Source organism: Sorex fumeus, unplaced genomic scaffold (assembly GCF_029834395.1).
Source record: "Sorex fumeus unplaced genomic scaffold, SorFum_2.1 ptg000007l, whole genome shotgun sequence".
Classification (NCBI taxonomy): Eukaryota; Metazoa; Chordata; class Mammalia; order Eulipotyphla; family Soricidae; genus Sorex; species Sorex fumeus.
In genome coordinates, this window is record NW_026606064.1 from 37,016,494 (window position 1) to 37,039,444 (window position 22,951).

At 39.5% G+C, this 22,951-nt stretch overlaps 1 protein-coding gene across 1 annotated transcript in view; it reads left to right on the plus strand.

Moving 5' to 3' along the window:
• Positions 1-3,483: 3,483 nt before the first annotated feature.
• The window catches only part of LOC130016192 (mas-related G-protein coupled receptor member X1-like), a 29,522-nt gene continuing 10,054 nt past the window's right edge, over positions 3,484-22,951 (plus strand). The window contains exon 1 of the mRNA XM_056106869.1: positions 3,484-3,711. Coding sequence (XP_055962844.1) covers positions 3,484-3,711 — 228 coding nt within the window. The remainder of the gene's footprint in view (positions 3,712-22,951) is intronic.

Sequence of the window (22,951 nt, forward strand, 5' to 3'; positions counted from 1 at the left end):
TACTAGACACTATTTTTCTGGAGTAAAATTTTGATTTCGTGTCTGATTTTTTTGGTGTGTTTTACAACACTCAAAACACTCAAAGTGTTTGTCATTAATCTAATTGCATCAAAAGCTTTTGTACCTGTTCACTAAATGATAAATAAATGTAAATACTACATCTTTAATCATAGTTTTTGAAGCATAATTATAAGCATATCTCAATGAATATCAAAACTGTATGTGGTTTGATGTTCATTTCAGCACTATTCACAGTAGCCAGAATTTGGAAACAACCCAAGAGTCTGATGATTGGATAAAGACTAAGGTAAATCTACACAATAGAACACTACACGGCTGTTAAAAAAAAATGAAGTCATGAAATTTGCTTATAAATGGATGGAAATTGAGTCAGGAGAGGGACAGAATGATATCACTCATTTGTGGAGTGTTTAAAAAACAGTATGAGAATAATACCCAAAGAGAGTAGGAGGACTGGTCTATGGTAGTAAGATTATCACTGTTAGGACAGTATCATATCACTTTGACAATGATAGCTAGAAATGATCACTCTAGACAGGAAGAGAGCTGAAAGTAGGTGAAGTGATGTACATAATAAACTTTCAGTAACAGCATTGCAAAGCACAGTGCCTAAATGGAAAAAAAAGAAGAAAGAAGAAAGAAAGAAAGAAAGAAAGAAAGAAAGAAAGAAAGAAAGAAAGAAAGAAAGAAGACAGAGAGAGAAGAATAGTGTCTGTTATAGAGGCAGACTTCAGGGTGGGTAGGAGGGAAACTGAGGACACTGGTGGCAGAATATGTTGAAGACATGGGTATTGGAACATTGTTTTTTTTGGGGGGGAGAGGGCATGTATTGGAGCACTGTATGACTGAAACTCAATCGTAAACAACTTTGTAACTGTGTATCTCACAATGATTCATTAAAAAAGGGACGGGAGACTGCAGCTTGATGTGTTTCGGCAATGACTACACTCAAGTGACTCAAACGCCAACCAAACTGTTCTCAATACCTTTAAGAGATCCTCACCTGTTTGCTTCTTATCATGACCCAGAGTTATTATTGTTCATCTTAATTAGACCAAAAAATTTTGCCTGACATTTCACTTCATATATACTTGTGATCATATTGTTCTTTTTTCTTTCTGCTGCTTCTTTTCACTCAGTAAAATGCTGTGGGGGGTTAACCATGTCATTTAATTTCCTTTATTAGTGTTTTGTCCCTTGTTAAAGCTGAGTCCCATTTTATTGTATGGGGGAAAGTGTATCAGTGAAATAGTTAATTTTCATCTTGAAATGCATAAGGGTAAAATTGCATTTTTCTCTATTGTAAGCAAACCAGTTATGCCATCATATCACATTAAGAATGGATAGTTTTACATTTCAAATTATGTTTGCATTTCTTTTATTTGCCTAGTTGCTCTTATGACATTCAAAATATGTTGAAGAGTTAAAGTGATTGTGTTTCTATCCTGGTTTAGTTCAGGATCTTATGAAATGGCTTACAGTTTTTTTGCTGTTGAATATGATGTTAGCTATGGGTTTGTCAAATATGTCCTTTTTAACATTTGTGCACCATTTGGATCTGTTATGCCAGACGATTTGTTTTGTTTTGCTTTGTAAGTGTAGAACTGGGACTTGGTTCTCAATTTCACACCTCACTTATTTGAAACAATCTACATCTGAACCGCAGCCCTGGCCAATGGTGAAGAGTATACATTTTCCATTAAAAATTTTTAGTTTAGGTAATATGATTACAATAGTGTTTCGTTTCATGATATTTATGTACAGAGTTACAGCAAATCACCACTACCAAAGTACTCATGACCCTCCATGTCACCCCTGGTGCAACCTTGCTTCTCTTTTACCCATCCCCCCATTCTTTGTCAATTGACAGGAATGCTTTTGATGTGTATTGTTCCTTCCCTTAGTATCACCCGTGTCCTCCACTTATGAACTTGTGTACTTCCAGTGAACCTATTTGTTCCTTCCAGCCCCTATTCCCAAATCTACATTTTCAAACTGTATTCCAAGTCTTACTATAAATTGATATTATCAATGCCCTTTATTTGTTTCTTTCTATACCACAGATATTGCAGTGATAAAATCCTGCCTTTGTCCTTCTGTCTCATATCTGGCTTTTATCTCACTCAGCGTATCCTCCAGTTCTATCCAAGTTGCCACAAACTGCATAACAATTTTTTGTGTCACTTCATAGTATTTTCTATTTTGTATGTTGACCACAACTTCCTTCTTCATCAATCCATCCGTTCATTTGTTGTTGGGGACATTTATGTTGCTTCCATATCTTGGGTATTGTACTAAGAGCTGCAATGAAAGTAAGTTGAAAATTTATGTTTCAGTTAACATTTTCTTATTAGTGGTTAGATGCCAAAAAGTGGGCTAGCTGGGTCGAATGTGGAAAATGGGGACTCCATTTCTTTGAAAAATATCCATACAGTTCTCCAAAGAAGCTCGATTAGGCGACATTCCCACAACCAAATGGCAGTGAATAAAGGTTCCTTTTATACTACACCTCTACCAAAACTTGTTTCCAGCTTATTTTGTGTGTGTATGTGTGTTATTTTCACTAGTGTGAGGTGATATCTCATTATCCTTTTTTATTTTTCCCTTAGTATTTTTTGATACTTTGTGATAATGAGCACTTTTTTATGTCTTATTGGCCATCTACTTGTTTTTGTTGAAGTTTCTATTCATCTCTTCTTCTCATTTTTATGGAGTTGCTGGCTTTTTTTTGGTTGTTGATCCTATGGAGTGTTTTATAGATTTTGGATATTAATGCTTTGTCTGAAGTATTATGTAGCATCCAATTCTTTAGTATCATTTTGAGTTTGGGTCCATGGTATGAAATGATGGATCTTTATATCATTCTTTTGCATGTGGCTATCATTTTCCCAATACTTTTTTATTGAAGATACTTCTCAGTTGATAGCACAGTGTTAGGGCACTTGCCTTGCAAGCCGCCAGCCCAGCCAAGCCAGGTTCGATTCCTCCACCCCTCTTGGAGAGCCCGGCAAGTTACCAAGAGTATCTCGCCTGCACGGCAAAGCCTGGGAAGCTACCTATGACATATTCTATATGCCAAACACAGTAACAACAAGTCTCACAATGGAGACATTAATGGGCCTGCTAGAGCAAATCCATGAACAACTGGAAGACAGTGTTTATTTGTCATAAATTATTGAGATTTTGTTTTCTTATCTGGCACTCTGTAGAGTTGACTAGTAAGTTTATGCAATTGATTTTTTTTCCTTTGGGGGAGGCTGAGCCAGGTTGGGCCGCTGGGGTCCAGTTATAACTCCTCCTGATTCAAGCTCACACTAGATGGCATTTCTGCCCAAGGTCACAGCTGGCAGCAAGGACTCCAAAGCAGCAATCATTTGCAGGAAAGAATGGATGGGTGGGGTAGTAAGATTGAGATATGGGGATAAAACTTAACCCAGTACTAAAAGCATACTTTATGATGGCATGCCTCAGAGGATAGCACACTCACAGTTGCCAGCAGATCCTTTGCAGGAAATCAGAAGGGTTGACCAGCATCTTGATAAACCTCTCTCCAGAACCAGGTCTCACCCTCCAATAGAAGGAGGCTCCTCTCTGGGCAAACAACTGTCCTCTGATGCCTGCCAGTTCCAGGAAGTTTTTCTCATCATCACAGGACAACTTGTCACCTGCAGCAAGAAGAATAAAAATCAAGTATGTTTATCAGCTACTTCTTTCTAAGTCTATGATTGGGTTTTCTACTTGAGGATAAAGTGTTCTGGAGTTAAGAAACTCAGATAAAAATAAAGAAGTGAATATAAGCTCCCTATGAGAAACTCTTGAGTGCTTGTATTCCCCAACAGTGGGTTAATGATTCAAGACAGTTCACTTATCACATCCTCTCTTCATTCTTCTTTTCATCACAACCACTCAAAGTGAAATCATGGACAGGCAGGGGCATGGCAGGTGAGTAGCAGGATAACTGGGAACATTGGTGGTGAGAAATGTTACACTGGTTAAGGGATGGGTGTTGGAACATTGAATGACTGAAACCCAACAATGATCAACTTTGTCACTGTGTTTCAGTGATTTAATTAAAGCATAAATTAATTAACCAACAAAAGTGAAATCATGCTCTAGTGTGTTTCTTTAATAATTTAGGGAGAAAAAATAATAAATAATAATAATTTAGGGAGAAAGGTAATTTACATTTAAGTATTCCAAAGCTGAAACACTGTGAATAACCCAGCCTTGTTTTCTTTACTTATTACTTAGGAGCACAGAAGAAAACAGAAGGCCCAAAAAGGGATGACTAGGTACAAGGAGATATACATCACAGCAAAGTTCTCACCTGGGATATGTTAGGTGTTGGGTTTGAAACGAATAACTGCAATTGATTAATTAATTTGATACTGCATTTAACATACAATAGATTTATAAATATCCTTCTGTAATTCTTATATTAGCAATAAGAAAGTTGCATGAGATAGTGACCACTAGCCTCCAAAGAAAGGAATAAGAGTGAGCTTTTATCTCTAAGCCTGAAAGAAAAGGAGAAGGTGAAACTTCTGGAACTCTGGAAGCAGCTGTAGTTGCAGCTGTAGATACAGAAAAGAGTCCTCAAACAAAGGATTTCCAAGACTTGAGTAAGACTGATATAGTCATCTCAATCCTGGCAGGGAGAGCCAGGAAGTTAAAGTCCCTAATGCTCTTCTCTGATCTCCAATTTCCTTTCAGGATCTCCATTTCACTGAATCCCACCAGGAGGAATAGAGAGAGAAAGAAAGAATCCACTTAAGGGGCCATGATCCAGAGACTCATAAATAAATCTCAGAAGAGATCAACAACTTGCATAGATGCCTCTGGACCCCAAAGTCACCATCCATTAAAAATTTAACTCCCTTGGGAGCTGGAGCAATAGCACAGAGGGTAGGGCGTTTGCCTTGCACCCTGGCCGACCCGGGTTCAATTCCTGGCATCCCATGTGGTCCCCTAAGCACTGCCAGGGGTGATTCCTGAGTGCAGAGCCAAGAGTAACCCCTGTGCATCGCCAGGTGTGACCAAAAATTTTTAAAAAATGAACTCCAGCTATATCACCCCATTCAAAATTTTAGAATTCCTGGAGCAATATCTTATACAGTACACTACTGATGTACCGGAAGTAGCACATCACAATGGATGGGATGTAAAGTAGAAGGGAACCAATCTCAATTAAGAAAATAAGCTGGAGCGATAGCACAGCAGGTAGGGCATTTGCCTTGCACTCAGCCGACCGCACCGACCCCTGTTCAATTCCTCCACCCCTCTCAGAGAGCCCGGCAAGCTACCAAGAGTATCTCGCCTGCACGGCAAAGTCTGGCAAGCTACTACCTGTGATGTATTTGATATGCCAAACACAATAACAACAAGTCTCACAATGGAGACATTACTGGGCCTGCTTGAGCAAATCAATGATCAACGGGAGGATTAGCTACAGTGCTAATATTAATTACTACACACAGGTTAACTTGTAACAATGTGCTAGTAATCTCTTATACAAAGGTTTAATAACTCCAGGATGAGATAAAACATTCTGCACACACTTTCTTCTAAGGAAATATTTTTTTATCATTTTTAGCGAATTATTTAAACAGTCCAGAAGGACGTTTGCCTTGCATGTGGCTACCCAGGTTTGATTCTTCTGTTCCTCTTGGAGAGCCCGGCAAGCTACCGAGAATATCTCGCCCACATGGCAGAGCCTGGCAAGCTACCGTGGCATATTCGATATGCCAAAAACAGTAACAATAAGTCTCACAATGGAGATGTTACTGGTGCCACTCGAGCAAATCAATGAACAATGGGACGACAGTTCTACAGTGCTAATTATTGGGGCACACTTGGTGATGGTTGGAAAAATTCAAAATAATAGTGGTGGAAATGTGTAATGGTGGTAGGATTGTTGTTGGAATATTGAATGTAATAAATCATTGTGAACAGCTATAAAAATAAAATTTTTTTTAATTTTTTTCTTTTTGGGTCACACCTGGGGACACACAGGGTTTACTCCTGGCTCTGCACTCAGGAGTTATGCCTGGCGATGCTCAGCGGACCATTTGGGATGCTGGGAATTGAACCCGGGTAGGTACGCCGCATGCAAGGCAAATGCCCCACCAGCTGTGCTATCTCTCCAGCCCCTAAAATAAAATTTTTAAAAATAAATAAATAAAAGCAACTCTGAATCTGGGCGGTTGGTGCACAAGACAGGTAACAAACAGGACTCGAACAAAGACCTGTGGATTCAAAGCAGATTTTTGTGCTTTGATTTTTGTAGCCTGCTTGTTTATTATATAGGTTCACTATTTCTCAGAGGTTTTTTTTTTCCTTTTTTTTGTGTGTGTGTTTTTTTTTAATTTATTTTTTTTTTACAGTTGTAGATTTACAATTTTTTGTGCTTGGGTTTCAATTATACAATGATCAGATACCCATCCCTCCACCAGTGCCCGTTTTTCACCACCATGGATAATATCCCTCCCACCCCCATCCCCCCATCCCCCCCTGTCTCTGTGGCAGGGCAATCCCCTGTGTTCTCTCTCTCCTTTTGGGTGTTGTGGTCTGCAAAAGAGGCATTGAGTGGCAAACATGTTCAGTCCATAGTCTACTTTCGACATGCATCTCCCCTCCTGGGAGGATCCTCCAAACATCCTTTATTTGGTGCTCCCTTCTCTATCTGAACTGCCCTTTCCTCTAGGATACCCGGCTGGCCTCTAAGTTATGGAGTAATCATCCTGGTGCTGATCTCAGCTATTCTTGGGTATTAATCTCATACTTTGTTACTTTATATCCCCCAGATGAATGCAATCTTTCTATGTCTATCCCTCTCTTTCTGACTCATTTCACTTAGCATGATACTTTCCATATTGTACCACTTGTATGTAAATTTCATGACTTCATCTTTTCTAACAGCTACATAGTACTCCATTGTGTAGATGTACCAAAGTTTCTTTAACCAGTCATCTGTTCTTGGGCATTCAGGTTTCTTCCAGTTTCTGGCTATTGTAAAGAGTGCTGCAATGAACAAACAAGTGCAGATGTCACTTCGACTATACATTTTTGCCTCTCTGGGATATATTCCCAGGAGTGGTATTGCTGGGTCAAATGGGAGCTCAATTTCTAATTTTTTGAGAATCGTCCATACTGTTGTCCAGAAGGGCTGAACCAGTGGACATTCCCACCAAAGGTGAAGGAGTGTCCCTTTCTCGCCACATCCACGCCAGCATTGGTTGCTTTTGTTCTTTTGAATGTGGACCAGTCTCTGAGGTGTGAGATGGTATCTCATTGTGGTTTTGATCTGCATCTCTCTGATGATTAATGATGTAGAGCATTTTCTCATGTGCTTTTTTGCCATTTGGATTTCTTCTTTGAGAAAGTTTCTGTTCATTTCATTGCCCCATTTTTGGATGGGGTTGGATGTTTTCTTCTTGTGGAGTTTAACCAGTATTTTGTATATCCTGGATATCAACCCCTTGTCAGATGTGTATTCGGCGAATATCCTTTCCCATTCTGTAGACTGTCTTTGTATTTTGGTCACTGTTTCTTTGGAGGTGCAGAAGCTTCTTAGTTTAAGATAGTCCCATTTATCTATCTCTGTTTTCACTTGCTTGGCCAGTGGCATGGCATCTTTGAAGACACCATTAGCTTCAATATCATGGAGGGTTTTGCCAACTTTATCTTCAATGTACCTTATGGTTTCTGGTCTGATGTTGAGGTCTTTAATCCATTTTGATCTTACTTTTGTACATGGTGTTAGGCAGAGTTCTGAGTCTATTTTTTTGCATGTAGCCGTCCAATGATGCCAACACAATTTATTAAAGAGGCTTTCCTTACACCACTTCACATTACTTGCACCTTTATCAAAGATTAGATGATCATATGATTGAGGGGAGATGTCAGTGTATTCAACCCTGTTCCATTGGTCTGCAGTTCTGCCTTTGTTCCAGTACCATGCTGTTTTAATTATTACTGCTTTGTAGTACAGTTTGAAGTTAGGGAGGTTGATTCCTCACATTTTCTTTTTCCCAAGAATTGCTTTAGCTATTCGTGGGGGCTTATTGTTCCATATAAATTTCAGGAGTGTTTGCTCCATTTCTTTGAAGAATGTCATGGGTATCCTTATAGGGATTGCATTGAATTTATACAATGCTTTTGGTAGTATTGCCATTTTGACAATGTTAAGTCTCCCGACCCATGAGCAGGGAATATCTTTCCATTTCCTCATGTCCTCTTTTATTTCCTGAAGTAGCGTTTTGTAGTTTTCTTTGTACAGGTCCTTTTGTTCCTTAGTTAAGCTGATTCCTAGGTACTTGACTTTCTGGGGCACAATTGTGAACGGGATTGTTTTTTTCATGTTGCTTTCTTCTCTCTCACTGTTTGCGTGTAGGAAAGCCATGTACTTTTGGGTATTGATTTTATAACCTGCAACTTTACTATACTAGTCTATTGTTTCTAGGAGTTTTTTGGTGGAGGTTATTGGGTTCTCTAAGTAGAGTATCATATCATCTGCGAATAGTGAGAGCTTGATTTCTTCCTTTCCTACCTGAATGCCCTTAATATCTTTTTCTTGCCTAATCGCTATTGCAAGTACTTCCAGTACTATATTGAACAGCAGTGGAGAGAGTGGGCATCCCTGTCTCGTCCCTGATCTTAGAGGGAAGGCTCTCAGTTTTTCCCCATTGAGGATGATGCTTGCTGTAGGCTTGTGGTAGATGGCTTTAATTATGTTGAGGAAGGTCCCCTCTATACCCATTTTGGCTAGGGTTTTCATCATAAAGGGGTGCTGGATCTTGTCAAATGCTTTCTCTGCATCTATTGATATAATCATATGCTTTTTATCTTTTCTTTTGTTGATATGATGGATTATGTTGATTGATTTTCGAATGTTAAACCATCCTTGCATCCCTGGGATGAATCCTACTTGGTCATGGTGTATGATCTTTTTGATGAGTAGTTGGATTCTATTTGCTAGTAGTTTGTTGAGGATCTTTGCATCTGTGTTCATCAGGGATATCGGCCTGTAATTCTCTTTCTTTGTGGTATCTCTGTCTGCTTTTGGTATCAGTGTGATATTTGCTTCGTAGAAACTGTTCGGAAGTGTTTTTGATATTTCAATTTCGTGGAAAAGCTTAAAGAGCATTGGGAGTAAGTCCTCTTTAAAGATTTGGAAGAATTCACTAGTGAATCGATCCGGGCCAGGACTTTTGTGCTTGGGGAGACTTTTTATTACCATTTCAATTTCCTTGATGGTGATAGGTCTGTTCAGGTATTCCAGGTCTTCTTGGTTCAGCCTTGGGAGTCTGTAGGAGTCTAGGAATTTATCCATTTCCTCGAGGTTTTGATGTTCCGTGGCATAAAGCTTCTCAAAGTACTCCCTGAGGATCCTCTGAATTTCTGTGATTTCTGTTGTAATGACCCCCTTTTCATTTCTGATTCGGTTTATTAGGGTTTTCTCTCTCCCTTTCTTTGTGAGTTTTGCTAGAGGCTTATCGATCTTGTTAATTTTCTCAAAGAACCAGCTTTTGGTTTCATTGATCTTTCGGATTGTTTTTTGGGTTTCCATCTCGTTAATCTCTGCTCTGAGTTTTATTATTTCCTTTCTCCTGTTCGGGTTATGCTCCTTTTTTTGGTCCTTCTCCAAGCTCTTAAGCTGTGAGGTTAGGTTACTTATGTGTGCTCGTTGCTCCTTCCTGAGGAATGCTTGTAGAGCTATAAACTTTCCTCTTAACACAGCCTTTGCTGTGTCCCATAAGTTTTGGTAACTCGTGTTCTCATTTTCATTCGTTTCTAGGAATCTTTTGATTTCCTCTTTGATTTCCTGTCTAATCCACTCGTTGTTCAATAGTGCACTGTTTAATTTCCAGGTGTTTGATTTAGTTTTCTGCTTTTGTGTGTGATTTACTTCTAATTTCAGCGCATTATGGTCTGAGAAGATTGTTGATACAATCTCTATCTTCTTAATTTTATGGAGGCATGTTTTGTGGCTCAGCATGTGGTCTATCTTGGAGAATGTTCCATGTACGCTTGAGAAGAATGTGTATTCAGCTTTTTGTGGATGAAGTGTCCTGTATATATCTACTAAGTCCCTTTCTTCCATTGTTTCCCTCAAATGAAGTATGTCCTTGCTAAGCTTGAGTCTGGTTGATCTATCAAGAGGTGACAAAGCAGTGTTGAAGTCTCCCACTAGTATTGTGTTGCTATTGATGTCTTTTTCCAAATCTATGAGTAGTTGTTTTAAGTACTTTGCTGGTCTCTCATTAGGTGCATATACATTTATTATAGTAAGTTCTTCCTGTTGTACAGATCCTTTGATCAATAAGAAATGGCCTTCACTGTCTCTTATGACCTTCCTCACTCTGAAATCGATGTGGTCTGATATAAGGATGGCTACCCCAGCTTTTTTATGGGAGCTGTTTGCCTGTAGGATTGTTTTCCAGCCTTTGACTCTGAGTCTGTGTTTGCTTTGACTATTGAGATGCGTTTCTTGCAGGCAGCAGAATGTTGGGTTCAATTTTCTAATCCATCCTGCCATTCTATGTCTTTTAATTGGTGCCCATTCTATGTCTTTTAATTGGTGCCATTAATTTAGCCCATTGACATTGAGAGAGATTATTGTTATGGGATTTTGTCCCATTGTTCTGTTAAACTTTGGTGTATTTGAGGGGCCTTTCTTGCCTTAAAGTAGCCCATTTAGTTGTTCTTGTAACCATGGTTTTGAGTCTATGAAGTTCCTGAGCTGTTGTTTGTCTGTGAAACTGTGTGTTGTTCCTTCTATTATGAATGAGAGTCTCTCAGAGTTTTTTTTATGACATCTTTAGGTATTTCTAAATACTGTACATGACATGTACAATATCACATAATCTCCAACATGATAGTTGAATTTTGCCAGCATTGATACTTTTAATTTCTCTCTCCCTCATATATTTGCTATACCTTCAGTAATGTGTTGAATAATAGTCATCAAAGTGGATATCCTGTTTTCTGTCTGATCTTAGAAAGAGTCTCCAGTTCTCTACCATCAAGGATAATGTTTACTGTGAGTTTATACTTTTCAAAGTGCTGTCATCCTGTCATGTTGAGACTACTTCATGTAGTCTCAACAAGACTATAATGAATATCATCTTGGACATAGGCCTTTTCATAGACAAAAATAGAAAGGACATGATTTGTAGTTTTTCACATATAAATCCTTCCCCTTTTTTGTTGATTCCTATGTCCATGATTCCTTTTGATTCAATTATAATAGGACATTTTTACTTCATTCTCTTCTAGAACATTGTAATTTTAGAAGAAAATTTGAATGTGTGTGGTAGTGGAATTATGTGCATGAGAAGTACTGATTAACAGTATTTCAAACAACAGAAACTCAATTTAAAAATTAATTAAAACAATATATTTGCCTTTACTTTCACATTTCAGTATATTTATTTCAAATAAATATAAATGTATGTTTTTCATATTTGTTACTATGTTAAGAGTTTTTAGAGTGATGATAATGAAAAAGTTAATAATAGTAGTCATCTCTTAAATATACTACTTATTCAAGCAATTGATGTAAATGAAATTGCTAAAACAAAGGGGTGGCAAGAAAGAGAATGTGGGCAATGGGGACATAGAGAGGGTGAATGAAGGAGTTTAGCCAAAGGAAGCAGAGTGGTGAAGCAACAGCTAGGGGAAAAGTAGATCTGGGATGCTATCTTAATTTGGAAGCTATCATGACACATGACACATATCATGGTGCCAGAAATTATTCAGAAGGGAGGAAAACATCGTTGGTGGGAAGAAATTGCTATTATTTGTAAGAGAAAAGTCTGTGAATGTAGGAGGCCACAGGAAGTTGTACAGGAAGAAGGATATTGGGTGGGAACATGTGGAGTTAATTGCCTGAAATGAGAGAAAGAAGAGTAAAATAGGTGAAAGTGGTGTGGCTAGATTCCATGTGGAGAGAGGAAATTTTTCTCTTTTGAATGACACTTTTACTGGGTGCGTTAAGAAGCCAGTTTGTCAGCAGAGAATAATAAGAAAGACACCAGGGAAACTCAAAGAGAGGAATTGTGAAATATTTGCCTGGTTGGAGGAGCAGTGATTTGCAAAGTCATCAGGAAGTACTAATAGCCATTAAGAGGCTTTTGGTCAGAAAATTGAGTGAGCCATTTGTCACAGATGAATGTCATGAGACACATTTAAATGCATAGGTACATCCAAGAAGTAGAGTTAGTTTTATACAGATTAGAGTTTCTTTCCAGTGACAGAAACTGGTAAATAAATATATTGAAAACAAACAAAAAAAATAGCATTTCAGAGAGTCAGCCCTTACTGAATCTCTTTAAATTACTCATACTCTATGATCAAATGGCCAAAGAGACTGTCTCATAACTAAGCTTATAAGCCTCCTGTTATTATTTGTAGTTGTACAAAACTCTTATAGAATTCTAAGGAAATCGATACACTGTCTTGAAGGACAGAAACTGATTGCCACTACAGGAGAAATTCACCAGAGAGAATTTTAAATATGTGTGATAAAAAGCGAACTAACTTCTGTGATAAGAAAGAAGATGGGTGGAAGGAGCAATTCCATCAAAATATAGGAAAAAGAAATGAACAGAAACTTCCTCAGAGAAGAAATACAAATGGCCAAAGGCATATGAAAAAAATGCTCTAAATCACTAATCTTCAGGGAGATGCAAGGAGATATCACCTTACACTTCAGAGACTGGCACACATCAAAAAGAATAAGAATAGCTAGTGCTGGTTCAGATGCAGAGTGAAAAGGACTCTCATTCTGTGTTGGTGGGAATGTCAACTGCTCTAGCCTTTTTGCAAAACAATATGGGCATTTCTCAAAAAAACTAGAAATTGAGCTTCCATATGATCTAGCAATGCCCCTTCTGGAAATATACCCCCAAGGTGCAAAAACACACAGCAGAAGTGACATCTGCACTTGTATGTTCATTGCAGCACTGTTCACAATAGCCAGAATCTGGAAACAACCTAAGTGCCAGAGATCAAACTACTGGTTAAAGAAACTTTGGTGCTTATTCATCAGGTACCCGCCCGGCGGCAGGGCCCCTTCCCAGGCCTGCGTGGCTAACTAGATCCCGTGAGAACGGCCAGTTTTCACCCTTGGTCTGCGAGTGATGGGAATTGAGGCACACGCGCGAAAACAAAGCTGAACCACTCAGGGCACTCTCTCCTCATTCATCAGGTATCCGCCCGGCAACAGGGCCCCTTCCTAGAGCTGTGGCTGCATTAGCCATGTTAGAGTTATTCTCCTACTACATATCCCATCACTTAATCACTTATCACTTAACTTCCCGTTAGTCGTCGATTTGCTCTAGCAGGCACCAGTAACGTGGCCTTCAGGGTCAGGTGAATGAGACCCATTGTAGTTACTGGTTTTGACATATCGAATACACAACAGATAGCTTGCCAGGCTCTTCCGTGCGGGCGGAATACTCTCGGTAGCTTGCCAATCTTTCCGAGAGGAATAGATATCCCATAGGAACCATAAGTTACCCTCTTAGATGGAACTTTCACTAGGTTAGCTTAACCACCAGAAACACATTAGCCAATAATTCATTAAGCCCATCTCAATTCATTCTGCATCTCAAGCAGAATAGTAACAGTAAGTGTGAAGGTCTAAACCACACTGGTCACAATGGTAAAGCAACGCAAAAGGCCACCAAACTTTCTTAGTGAAGAGGCTAGCCCAGAAGACACCAACAATACTGTAGTGTTAGACAACCTCTCTGACAAGGAATTTAGAAGGGAGCTACTGAAGATGCTTAGGGAGCTAAAAGAAACAATGGAAAGCAATGCCAAAAAAAGACAAGAGGATTTGAAGGTAGAAATGAGGAAAATGCAAATAAAATTACAAACAGAAATGTCAGACCTGAAAAACCTGGTAGGCGAATTGAAAAACTCAGTGGAAGGCCTCAGCAGCAGAGTAACAGCTGCTGAGGACAGAATCAGTGAGCTCGAAGATGAAGTCCAGAGACTCTCCAAAAAAGAGCAGAAAATGGAAAAGAGACTCACAATTCGGGAACAGATGGCGAGAAGATCGTGATGAAGCCAAGAGGGCTAACATAAGAATTATTGGAGTCCCAGAGAGACAGGAAGAAAACCCTGATGAAGAAGAAACTGTCAAAGACATCATTGCTACAATGTTTCCAGAGCTGAAGAAAACATGTGACCATATTCAGGAGGCCTGAAGGGTACCAGCTAGAAGAAATCTGAATAAAAATACCTCAAGACACATCCTGATCAAAATGACCAAAACCTTAGATAGAGACAAAATTCTGAAAGTAGCAAGATCAGAGAAAGAAGTTTTCTATAAAGGAGCATCCTTAAGATTCACAGCTGATTTTTCTGATGAAACCCTGATGGCCCAAAAACAGTGGTGGGATATAGTTAAAAAACTGAATGCCTCACCAAAATTACTTTATCCAGCAAGACTCTCATTCGTACCAGAAGGAACAACATATAGTTTCACAGACAAACAACAGCTCAGGAACTTCATAGACTCAAAACCATGGTTACAAGAACAACTAAATGGGCTACTTTAAGACAAGACAGGCTTCTCAAATACACCGAATTTCAACATAAAAACGGGACAAAACTCTATAAAAATCTCACTCCACATCAATGGCCTAAACGCACCAATTAAAAGACACAGAGTGACAGGATGAATTAGAAAATTGAACCCAATATTCTGCTGCCTGCAAGAAACCCATCTCAATAGTCAAAGCAAACACAGGTTCAGAGTCAAAGGCTGGAAAACAATCCTACAGGCAAACAGCTCCCATAAAAAACCTGGGGTAGCCATCCTAATATCAGACCACACTGATTTCAAACTGAAGAAGATCACAAGAGACAGTAAAGGCCATTTCTTATTGATCAAGGGATCTGTACAACAGGCACTGTCTAGCACTGTCCTCCCATTGTTCATGGATTTGCTCCAGCGGGCCCAGTAACATCTCCATTGTGAGACTTGTTGTTACTGTGTTTGGCATATCGAATACGTCACGGGTAGCTTGCCAAGCTGTACCGTGTGAGCAAGATACTCTCAGTAGCTTGCTGGGCTCTCCAAGAGAGGCAGAGGAATCAAACCCAGCTCGGCCGGGCTGGCTGCACACAAGGCAAACGACCTACCGCTGTGCTATCGCTCCAGCCCAAGTAACAACAGGAAGAACTTAAAATACTAAATGTATATGCACCTAATGAGGGACCAGCAAAGTACTTAAAACAACTACTCATTGACTTGGAGAAAGACATTGATAGCAACACAATACTAGTGGGAGACTTCAATACCGTTTTTATCACCTCTTGATATATCAACCGAATTCAAGCTTAGCAAGAACAAACTTCATCTGAGGGGAAAATGGAAGAAAGGGACATAGTAGATATATACAGGACACTTCATCCTCAAAAAGCTGAATACACATTCTTCTCAAGCGTTCATGGAACAATCTCCAAGATTGACCACATGCTGAGTCACAAAACATAACTCCATAAAATTAAAAAGATAGAGACTGTATAAACAATCTTCTCAGACCATAATGCGCTGAAATTAGAAGTAAATCAAGCACACAAACAGAAAACTAAATCAAAACCTGGAAATTAAACAGTTCACTATTGGACAACTAGTGGCTTAGAAAGGAAATCAAAGAGGAAATCAAAAGATTCCTGGAAACGAATGAAAATGAGGACATGAGTTACCAAAACTATGGGACACAGCAAAAGCTGTGTTAACAGGAAAGTTTATAGCTCTACAAGCATTTCTCAGGAAGGAGGAGCTAGCCCACATAAATAACCTAACCTCACAGCTTAAGAGCTTGGAGAAGGACCAACAAAAGGAGCCCAACCAGAACAGGAGGAAGGAAATAATAAAACTCAGAGCAGAGATTAACGAGATGGAAACCCAAAAAACAATCCAAAAGATCAATGAAACCAAGAGCTCAATGGGGAAAAACTGAGAGCCTTCCCTCTAAGATCAGGGACGGGACAGGGATGCCCACTCTCTCCACTGCTGTTCAATACAGTATTGGAAGTATTTGGAATAGCGGTTAGGCAAGAAAAAGATATTAAGGGCATTCAGGTAGGAAAGGAAGAAATCAAGCTCTCACTATTCGCAGATGATATGATACTATACTTAGAGAACCCTATAACCTCTAGCAAGAAACTCCTAGAAACAATAGACTTGTATAGTAAAGTTGCAGGCTATAAAATCAATACCCAAAAGTCCATGGCATTTCTATACGCAAACAGTGAGAGAGAAGAAAGTGACATAAAAAAAACAATCTCTTTCACAATTGTGCCCCAGAAAATCAAGTACCTAGGAATCAGCTTAACTAAGGAAGTAAAGGACCTGTACAAAGAAAACTACAAAATGCTACTTCAGGAAATAAAAGAGGACATGAGAAAATGGAAAGATATCTCCTGCTCATGGATAGGAAGAATTAACATTGTCAAAATGGCAATACTTCCCAAAGCATTGTACAAATTCAATGAGACCCTATAACAATACCCGTGACATTCTTCAAAGAAATGGAACAAACACTCCTGAAATTCATATGGAACAATAAGCCCCCACGAATAGCTAAAGCAATTCTTGGGGAAAAGAAAATGGGAGGAATCAACCTCCCTAACTTCAAACTCTACTACAAAGGAATAATAATTAAAACAGCATGGTACTGGAACAAAGGCAGAGCTGCAGACCAATGGAACAGGGTTGAATATACTGACATCTCCCCTCAAACGTATGATCATCTAATCTTTGATAAAGGAGCAAGTAATGTGAAGTGGAGTTAGGAAAGCCTCTTTAACAAATTCTGCTGGCAAAACTGGATGGCTACATGCAAAAAAAAATGGGCTCAGATCTGTGCCTAACACCATGTACAAAAGTAAGATCAAAATGGATTAAAGGCATCAACATCAGACCGGAATCCATAGAGTATATTGAAAACAAAGTTGGCAAAACCCTCCATAACATTGAAGCTAATGGTATCTTCAAAGATGTCATGCCACTGCCCAAACAAGTGAAAACAGAAATAGACAAATGGGACTATCTTAAACTAAGAAGCTCTGCACCTCAAAAGAAACAGTGACCAAAATACAAAGACAGTCTACAGAATGGGAAAGGATATTCACCCAATACATCCAACAAGGGGTTGATATCAAGGATCTATAAAGTACTGGTTGAACTCCACAAGAAGTAAACATCCAACCCCATAAAAAAGGGGGTGACGAAATGAACAGAAACTTTCTCAAAGAAGAAATCCGAATGGCAAAAAGGCACATGAGAAAATGCTCTACATCATTACTCATCAGGGAGATGCAGATCAAAACCACAATGAGATATCATATCACACCACAGAGGCTGGCCTACATCCAAAAGAACAAAAGCAACTGGTGCTGGAGCAGATGTGGCCAGCACCAGTTGGGGTTGGATGTTTAGTTCTTGTGGAGTTCAACCAGTACTTTATAGATCCTTGGTATCAACCCCTTGTCGGATGTGTATTGGGTGAATATCCTTTCCCATTCTGTAGACTGTCTTTGTATTTTGCTGGCGGGAATGCCAACTGGTTCAGTTCATTCGGAAAACAGTATGAACATTTCTCAAAATATTAGAAACTGAGCTCCCATTTGACCCAGCAATACCATCTCCTGGGAATTTATCCCAAAGAGGCAAAAAAGTATAGTCAAAGTGGCATCTGCACTTGTTTGTTCATTGCAGCACTCTTTACAATAGCCAGAATCTGGAAAAAACCTGAGTGCCCGAGAACAGATGACTGGTTAAAGAAACTTTGGTACATCTACACAATGGAGTACTATGTAGCAGTTAGAAAAGATTAAGTAATAAAATTTACATACAGGTGGTACTACATGGAAAGTATCATGCTAAACGAAATGAGTCAGAAAGAGAGGAACAGACATAGAAAGATTACATTCATCTGGGAAACATGAACTTACAAAAGAGGAGACTAACACCCAAGAATAGCCAAGATAAGTGCCAGGAGGTTTACTCCATGGCTTGGAGGCCAGCCACACATGCTCGGGGAAAAGGTAGCTCAGATAGAGAAGGGAGCACTAAATAAAGGGTGTTGGGAGGATCCTCCCAGAATGGGAGAAGCATGCTGAAAGTAGACCATAGACCTAACATGCTTGCCACTCGATGCTTCTTTTGCAACCCACAGCACCCAAAAGGAGAGAGAGAACAAAAGGGAATGCCCTGCCACAAAGTCATGGTGGGATGCGGGAATTGGGAGTGGGAAGGATACTAGGATCCGTGGTGGTGGAAAATGGGCACTGGTGGAGTGATGGGTACTTGATCATTGTATAATTGAAACCCAACCACAAAAATTTATAAGTCTACAATTGTACCTCATGGTGTTTCACTAATAAAAATTAAAAAAAATAAAAGAAAAAGAAACTTTGGTGTATCTACACAATGGAATACTATGTAGCTGTTAGAAAAGATGAAGTCATGAAATTTGCATGTAAGTGGATCAACATGGAGAGTATCATGCTAAGTGAAATGAGAGACAGAGAGAGACAGACATAGAATGACTGCACTCATTTGTGAAATATAACTTGATCACTTTCACTTGACATCCTGTTACTCATCGATTTGCTCGAGCAGGTGCCAATAACGTCTCCATATGTCTCTATCGCGTGCTAGTGTAGCCCAGTGGTGTCTGTTCATTCTAGGAACACGAAGAACCTTAAACCTATTGTTCAGGGTCTTGACAAAGAGTCTGACCATCTCATAGGTGGGTGGTCATGCGATCTTTTAATGTCCCGTGGAATACAGTCGGTAATAGCTCTAGTCCAGCGGTCGTCTCCAAATCACATTAGGTGTCCAGCCCATCTGATTTTCGACACTTTGGCAAACGAAAGAGCATCCTTGATTCTTGAACGTTAATGGAGGTTGTAACTCTGGATTCATTTTCATTTGAGTGAAGCATTATACTCCAAGCATAGCTCTTTCGATTTCTCTTTGGGAGACCCAAATAGCATTCTCATCCTGTTTTCTTAGGGCCCAGGTCTCTGAGGCATATGTTAATGCAGGAAGAACAGTGGAATCCAAGAGACATTCCCGGAGCAGGAGTTTCTTTGTTCTCTTAGCTATTTCTTCGATGCTCTTGAAGGCATTCCAAGCCACTCTCTTCCTCCTGAGCAACTCAGGTGCCAGGCCATTCGTCGTGTTGACTTCTTTACCTAGGTACACATAACTGTGGCATTCGGAGATGTTTGTTCTGTTGAGAGCAAATGGAACATCAGGAACGAGACTGTTTCTCATAAACATTGTCTTCATGAGATTCAGCTGAAGTCCGACCTTTCCACACTCACAGTCAAAGTCGGACAGCATTTGTGCCACTTGGCTAATGTTTGGTGTTATTAGAACAATGTCATCAGCAAAGCAGAGATGGTGTAGTTGCCCACCATCTATCTTCACTCCCATTCCTTCCCATTCCAGTCATCACATGACGTTCTCGAGGGTGGCACTAAAGAGTTTCAGTGAAATGATATCACCCTGCTGAACCCCTCTCTTGACATGGATGATCACTTCTTTGTAGAATGATAAGATCCTGGTAGTGAATCCATAATACATCTCATGGAGGATCCTGATGTATTGAGTTTTAATGCCCTGTTTAGCTAGGGCTTCGATGACTGCTTCCATCTCAACAAAATCAAAGGCCTTCTTTAAATCAATGAACGTTAGACAGAGCAGCATCTTGAATTCCCGAGAAACCTCGATGAGTTTGGTTATCGTGTGGATATAGTCGATGATGCTGAATCCTTTGTGGAACCCAGCTTGCTTGCATGGTTGTCCTTCATCTAGTGTTCTGCCAATCCTATTCAGGATGACTCGAGTGAACAGCTTGTAGATGACAGACAATAGGCAGATCGGTCGATAGTTCCAGTGTCATGGATGTCTCTCTTCTTGTACAGTAGTACAGTCCTGCTGGTTTTCCACTGGAATGGAACCTTGCATTCAGACAGGCATGTGAAGAGTTGAGCCAGTGTATTGCTGAGTACCAAGGGCAGATTCTTCAGGTGTTTGGGTCTGACCTTGTCAGGATCAGGTGCTGTTCACTTCTTTACTGATGAAATTGCTTGTCGGATTTTGGAAGGGAAAACATTGGGAATGACATATACATCCTGTGGAATTTGATATGTGGGCAGGTCGACGTGGCTATCGAAGAGATCTGAGTAGAAGTCATGGATAATTTTCTCCATTGCCCTTCTGAAAGATGTGATAGATCCATCAGGACATCAGAGGGCAGTCATCTTGGTCTTGTAGTTGGCAAAGGACAGGCGGGCATTGCAAATGGTTTTCCCAGCCTCTGCCGCATCTGCCAGCACTGCTGCTTTTCTCTCTTTGAGGTCTTCCTTTATCGCTTCTCTGCACTGCTTTGCGAGCTCAGATGTGCGCTTGCGCTTGCCTGAGGCTTGCACCAAGCCACGTTAGCGAATAAACTCAAGAGTTTTCGAAAACTGTCATTTTTTTTTTTGTGTGGCTATCTCTCTCAGCGTTCCTCACACAATCATGGAGTGCTGAAAGAGTCTATCTTATTCCTCATCAATGTTGTCAATGATGGCATCTTCCCATGTTGCAGCAATAGTGCCAAAGAGCTCCCAGTTGGTAGTCGTTCTGGGAGTTCTCAAACTTTGCAGCCCTTTCTCCCCACTCTGTGAAGTAGAATTTTGCATGAAGGAGACAGTGGTCCGATCCCATTTGGAATTTTGGGACAAAATGACATCAGTCATGCAAAACCATCGGTTGAATATGATGTGGTCAATTTCATTGTGGAACCGTCCACCAGGAGACTCCCATGTCCAACATTTAGATTTGGCCTTCTGGAACTCTGAGTTACCATGGATGGTCTTGGTCGGCATGATGAACTCATACAGTCTCTCACCCTGTTTGTTCCATTCTAGGCTATGGGTCCCAATGTGGAGTTCTTTGGCTGATCTTCTCAGTCTTATCTTCCATTTGTGGAATATGAAGTAACAAAATGGGAGACTAACACCCAAGGATAATAGAAATAAGGGCCCGGAAGATCGCTCCATGGCTTGGATGCTGGCCTCACATGCTGGGGGAGAAGGCAGCTGGGTTAGAGAAGGGACCACTAAGTAAACGATACTTGGAGGGCTTGCTCGGGATGAGAGATGCGTGCTGAAAGTAGACTGTAGACCAAACATGATGGGTGCTTACTACCTGTACTACAAACACCCAAAAGGAGAGAGAGAAAGAGAGAGAGAGAGAGAGAGAGAGAGAGAGAGAGAGAGAGAGAAGAGGAATGTGCCTGCCGCAGAGGCAGGGGAAGAGGGGAGGAGGTATGGGGTTGGTGTGGCAGGAGGGATACTGCAAACATTGGTGGTTGAGAATGGGCACTGGTGGAGGGACTGGTACTCAATCATTGTATGACTAAAATGTAATCATAAAATTTTGTAAGTCTGTAACTGTATCTCATGGTGATTCTTTAATAAATTAATAAATAAATAAATAAATAAAAGGGGAGACAGATATTGGTACTTTGACAGAGGTTATGGTACAGTTACAGATATATGAAGTATGAAACTGCATTCCTAACACATAAGTATGTGTGATCTAATTTTACCTTGATAAAATATGCAATGAAACATATATTAATGTACTTTATTAAATAAATAATAAAATTCAATACAAAAATTGTAGGAGATTAAAGTATTTTCATGCCTTCATACACAAGACACACATACAATCTATGGATTAAGGGCATTCATTGACTTTCAAGTTTTATAATTTAAGAAATATATTTTTTTAATGGGATCGAGATTATCAAGTAGAGGAAATCAATTAAACACCCCACTCTTCAAGGCAGAAGTCAATAGTAAAAACTTAGTTAAATGCAGAGTTCTGCCTAAATTTTAGTAGAAAAAGTCACTGAATTAATCCAGCCATAACCCTCAGAAGAAGAAATCCATATGAAATCACAAGCAGCAGTAGCAGAGAAACAGAACAACAGCCCAACTAGGTTTGAACCCTGACAGTTTGAGATGTGTTTTCTTTGCAAGATTCTAAACTACTGGGATATACAGTAAAGTTATAATTAATAGCCAAACTTCCCAGATAACCAACTTTATTTTCACATCTATTGAATAAGGAAAAACTAACTGAGAAATGAATATTTGGGTTGAAGTCAGCGCTGGAATTATATACGTATGTGTGTGTATGTTTATATATGTATGTGTGTGTTTATGTGTGTGTGCGCACACGCGCGAGAGTACCGTTAGCCATTAGAATAGATGAAATCTCTCTTTTCAGAAAACCCAACTTGGAAGTCACAGGCATGAGTTATGGGCAATCTCAGTGAGATTTGATATGAGAGAATTACCCACCATGGAGGGGAAAAAATCATAATTTATTGTTATGGTGCCTAGAAATAAACTTAAATGAGGTGCAACATGTACACATCAAAAACTGTAAATCGCTTTTAAAAGTAAGAGAAGACACAGAAAATAAAATAATATTTTAGGCTCATAGAATGGAAGAATAAACATTGCAATTACTGTCCTACTGAAAGCATTATACAGACTCAATGCAATTCCTATCAAATTTCAGTGGTATTCACCATGAACACATAATAAAACCACTACTAGTAATACTTGTATAGAATGATAAAATGTCCTGATTAACAACAAAAGTAAAAAACAGAAAAAAATGGAGAGAAATTTCATTCCCTGATTTTAATTATACTACAGAGCTACAAAAATCAAACAATATAATACTATACTAAAAGAAGACTTTCAGACCAATGTAATAGAATGAAGATCCTAGAAATAAACTCTTAATATATGGACCATGAATTTCTGACAAAGGAGTTTAGTACATAAAATGGAAAAAGAAATCATTTTCAGTATTGGTGCTGGGAAGTCT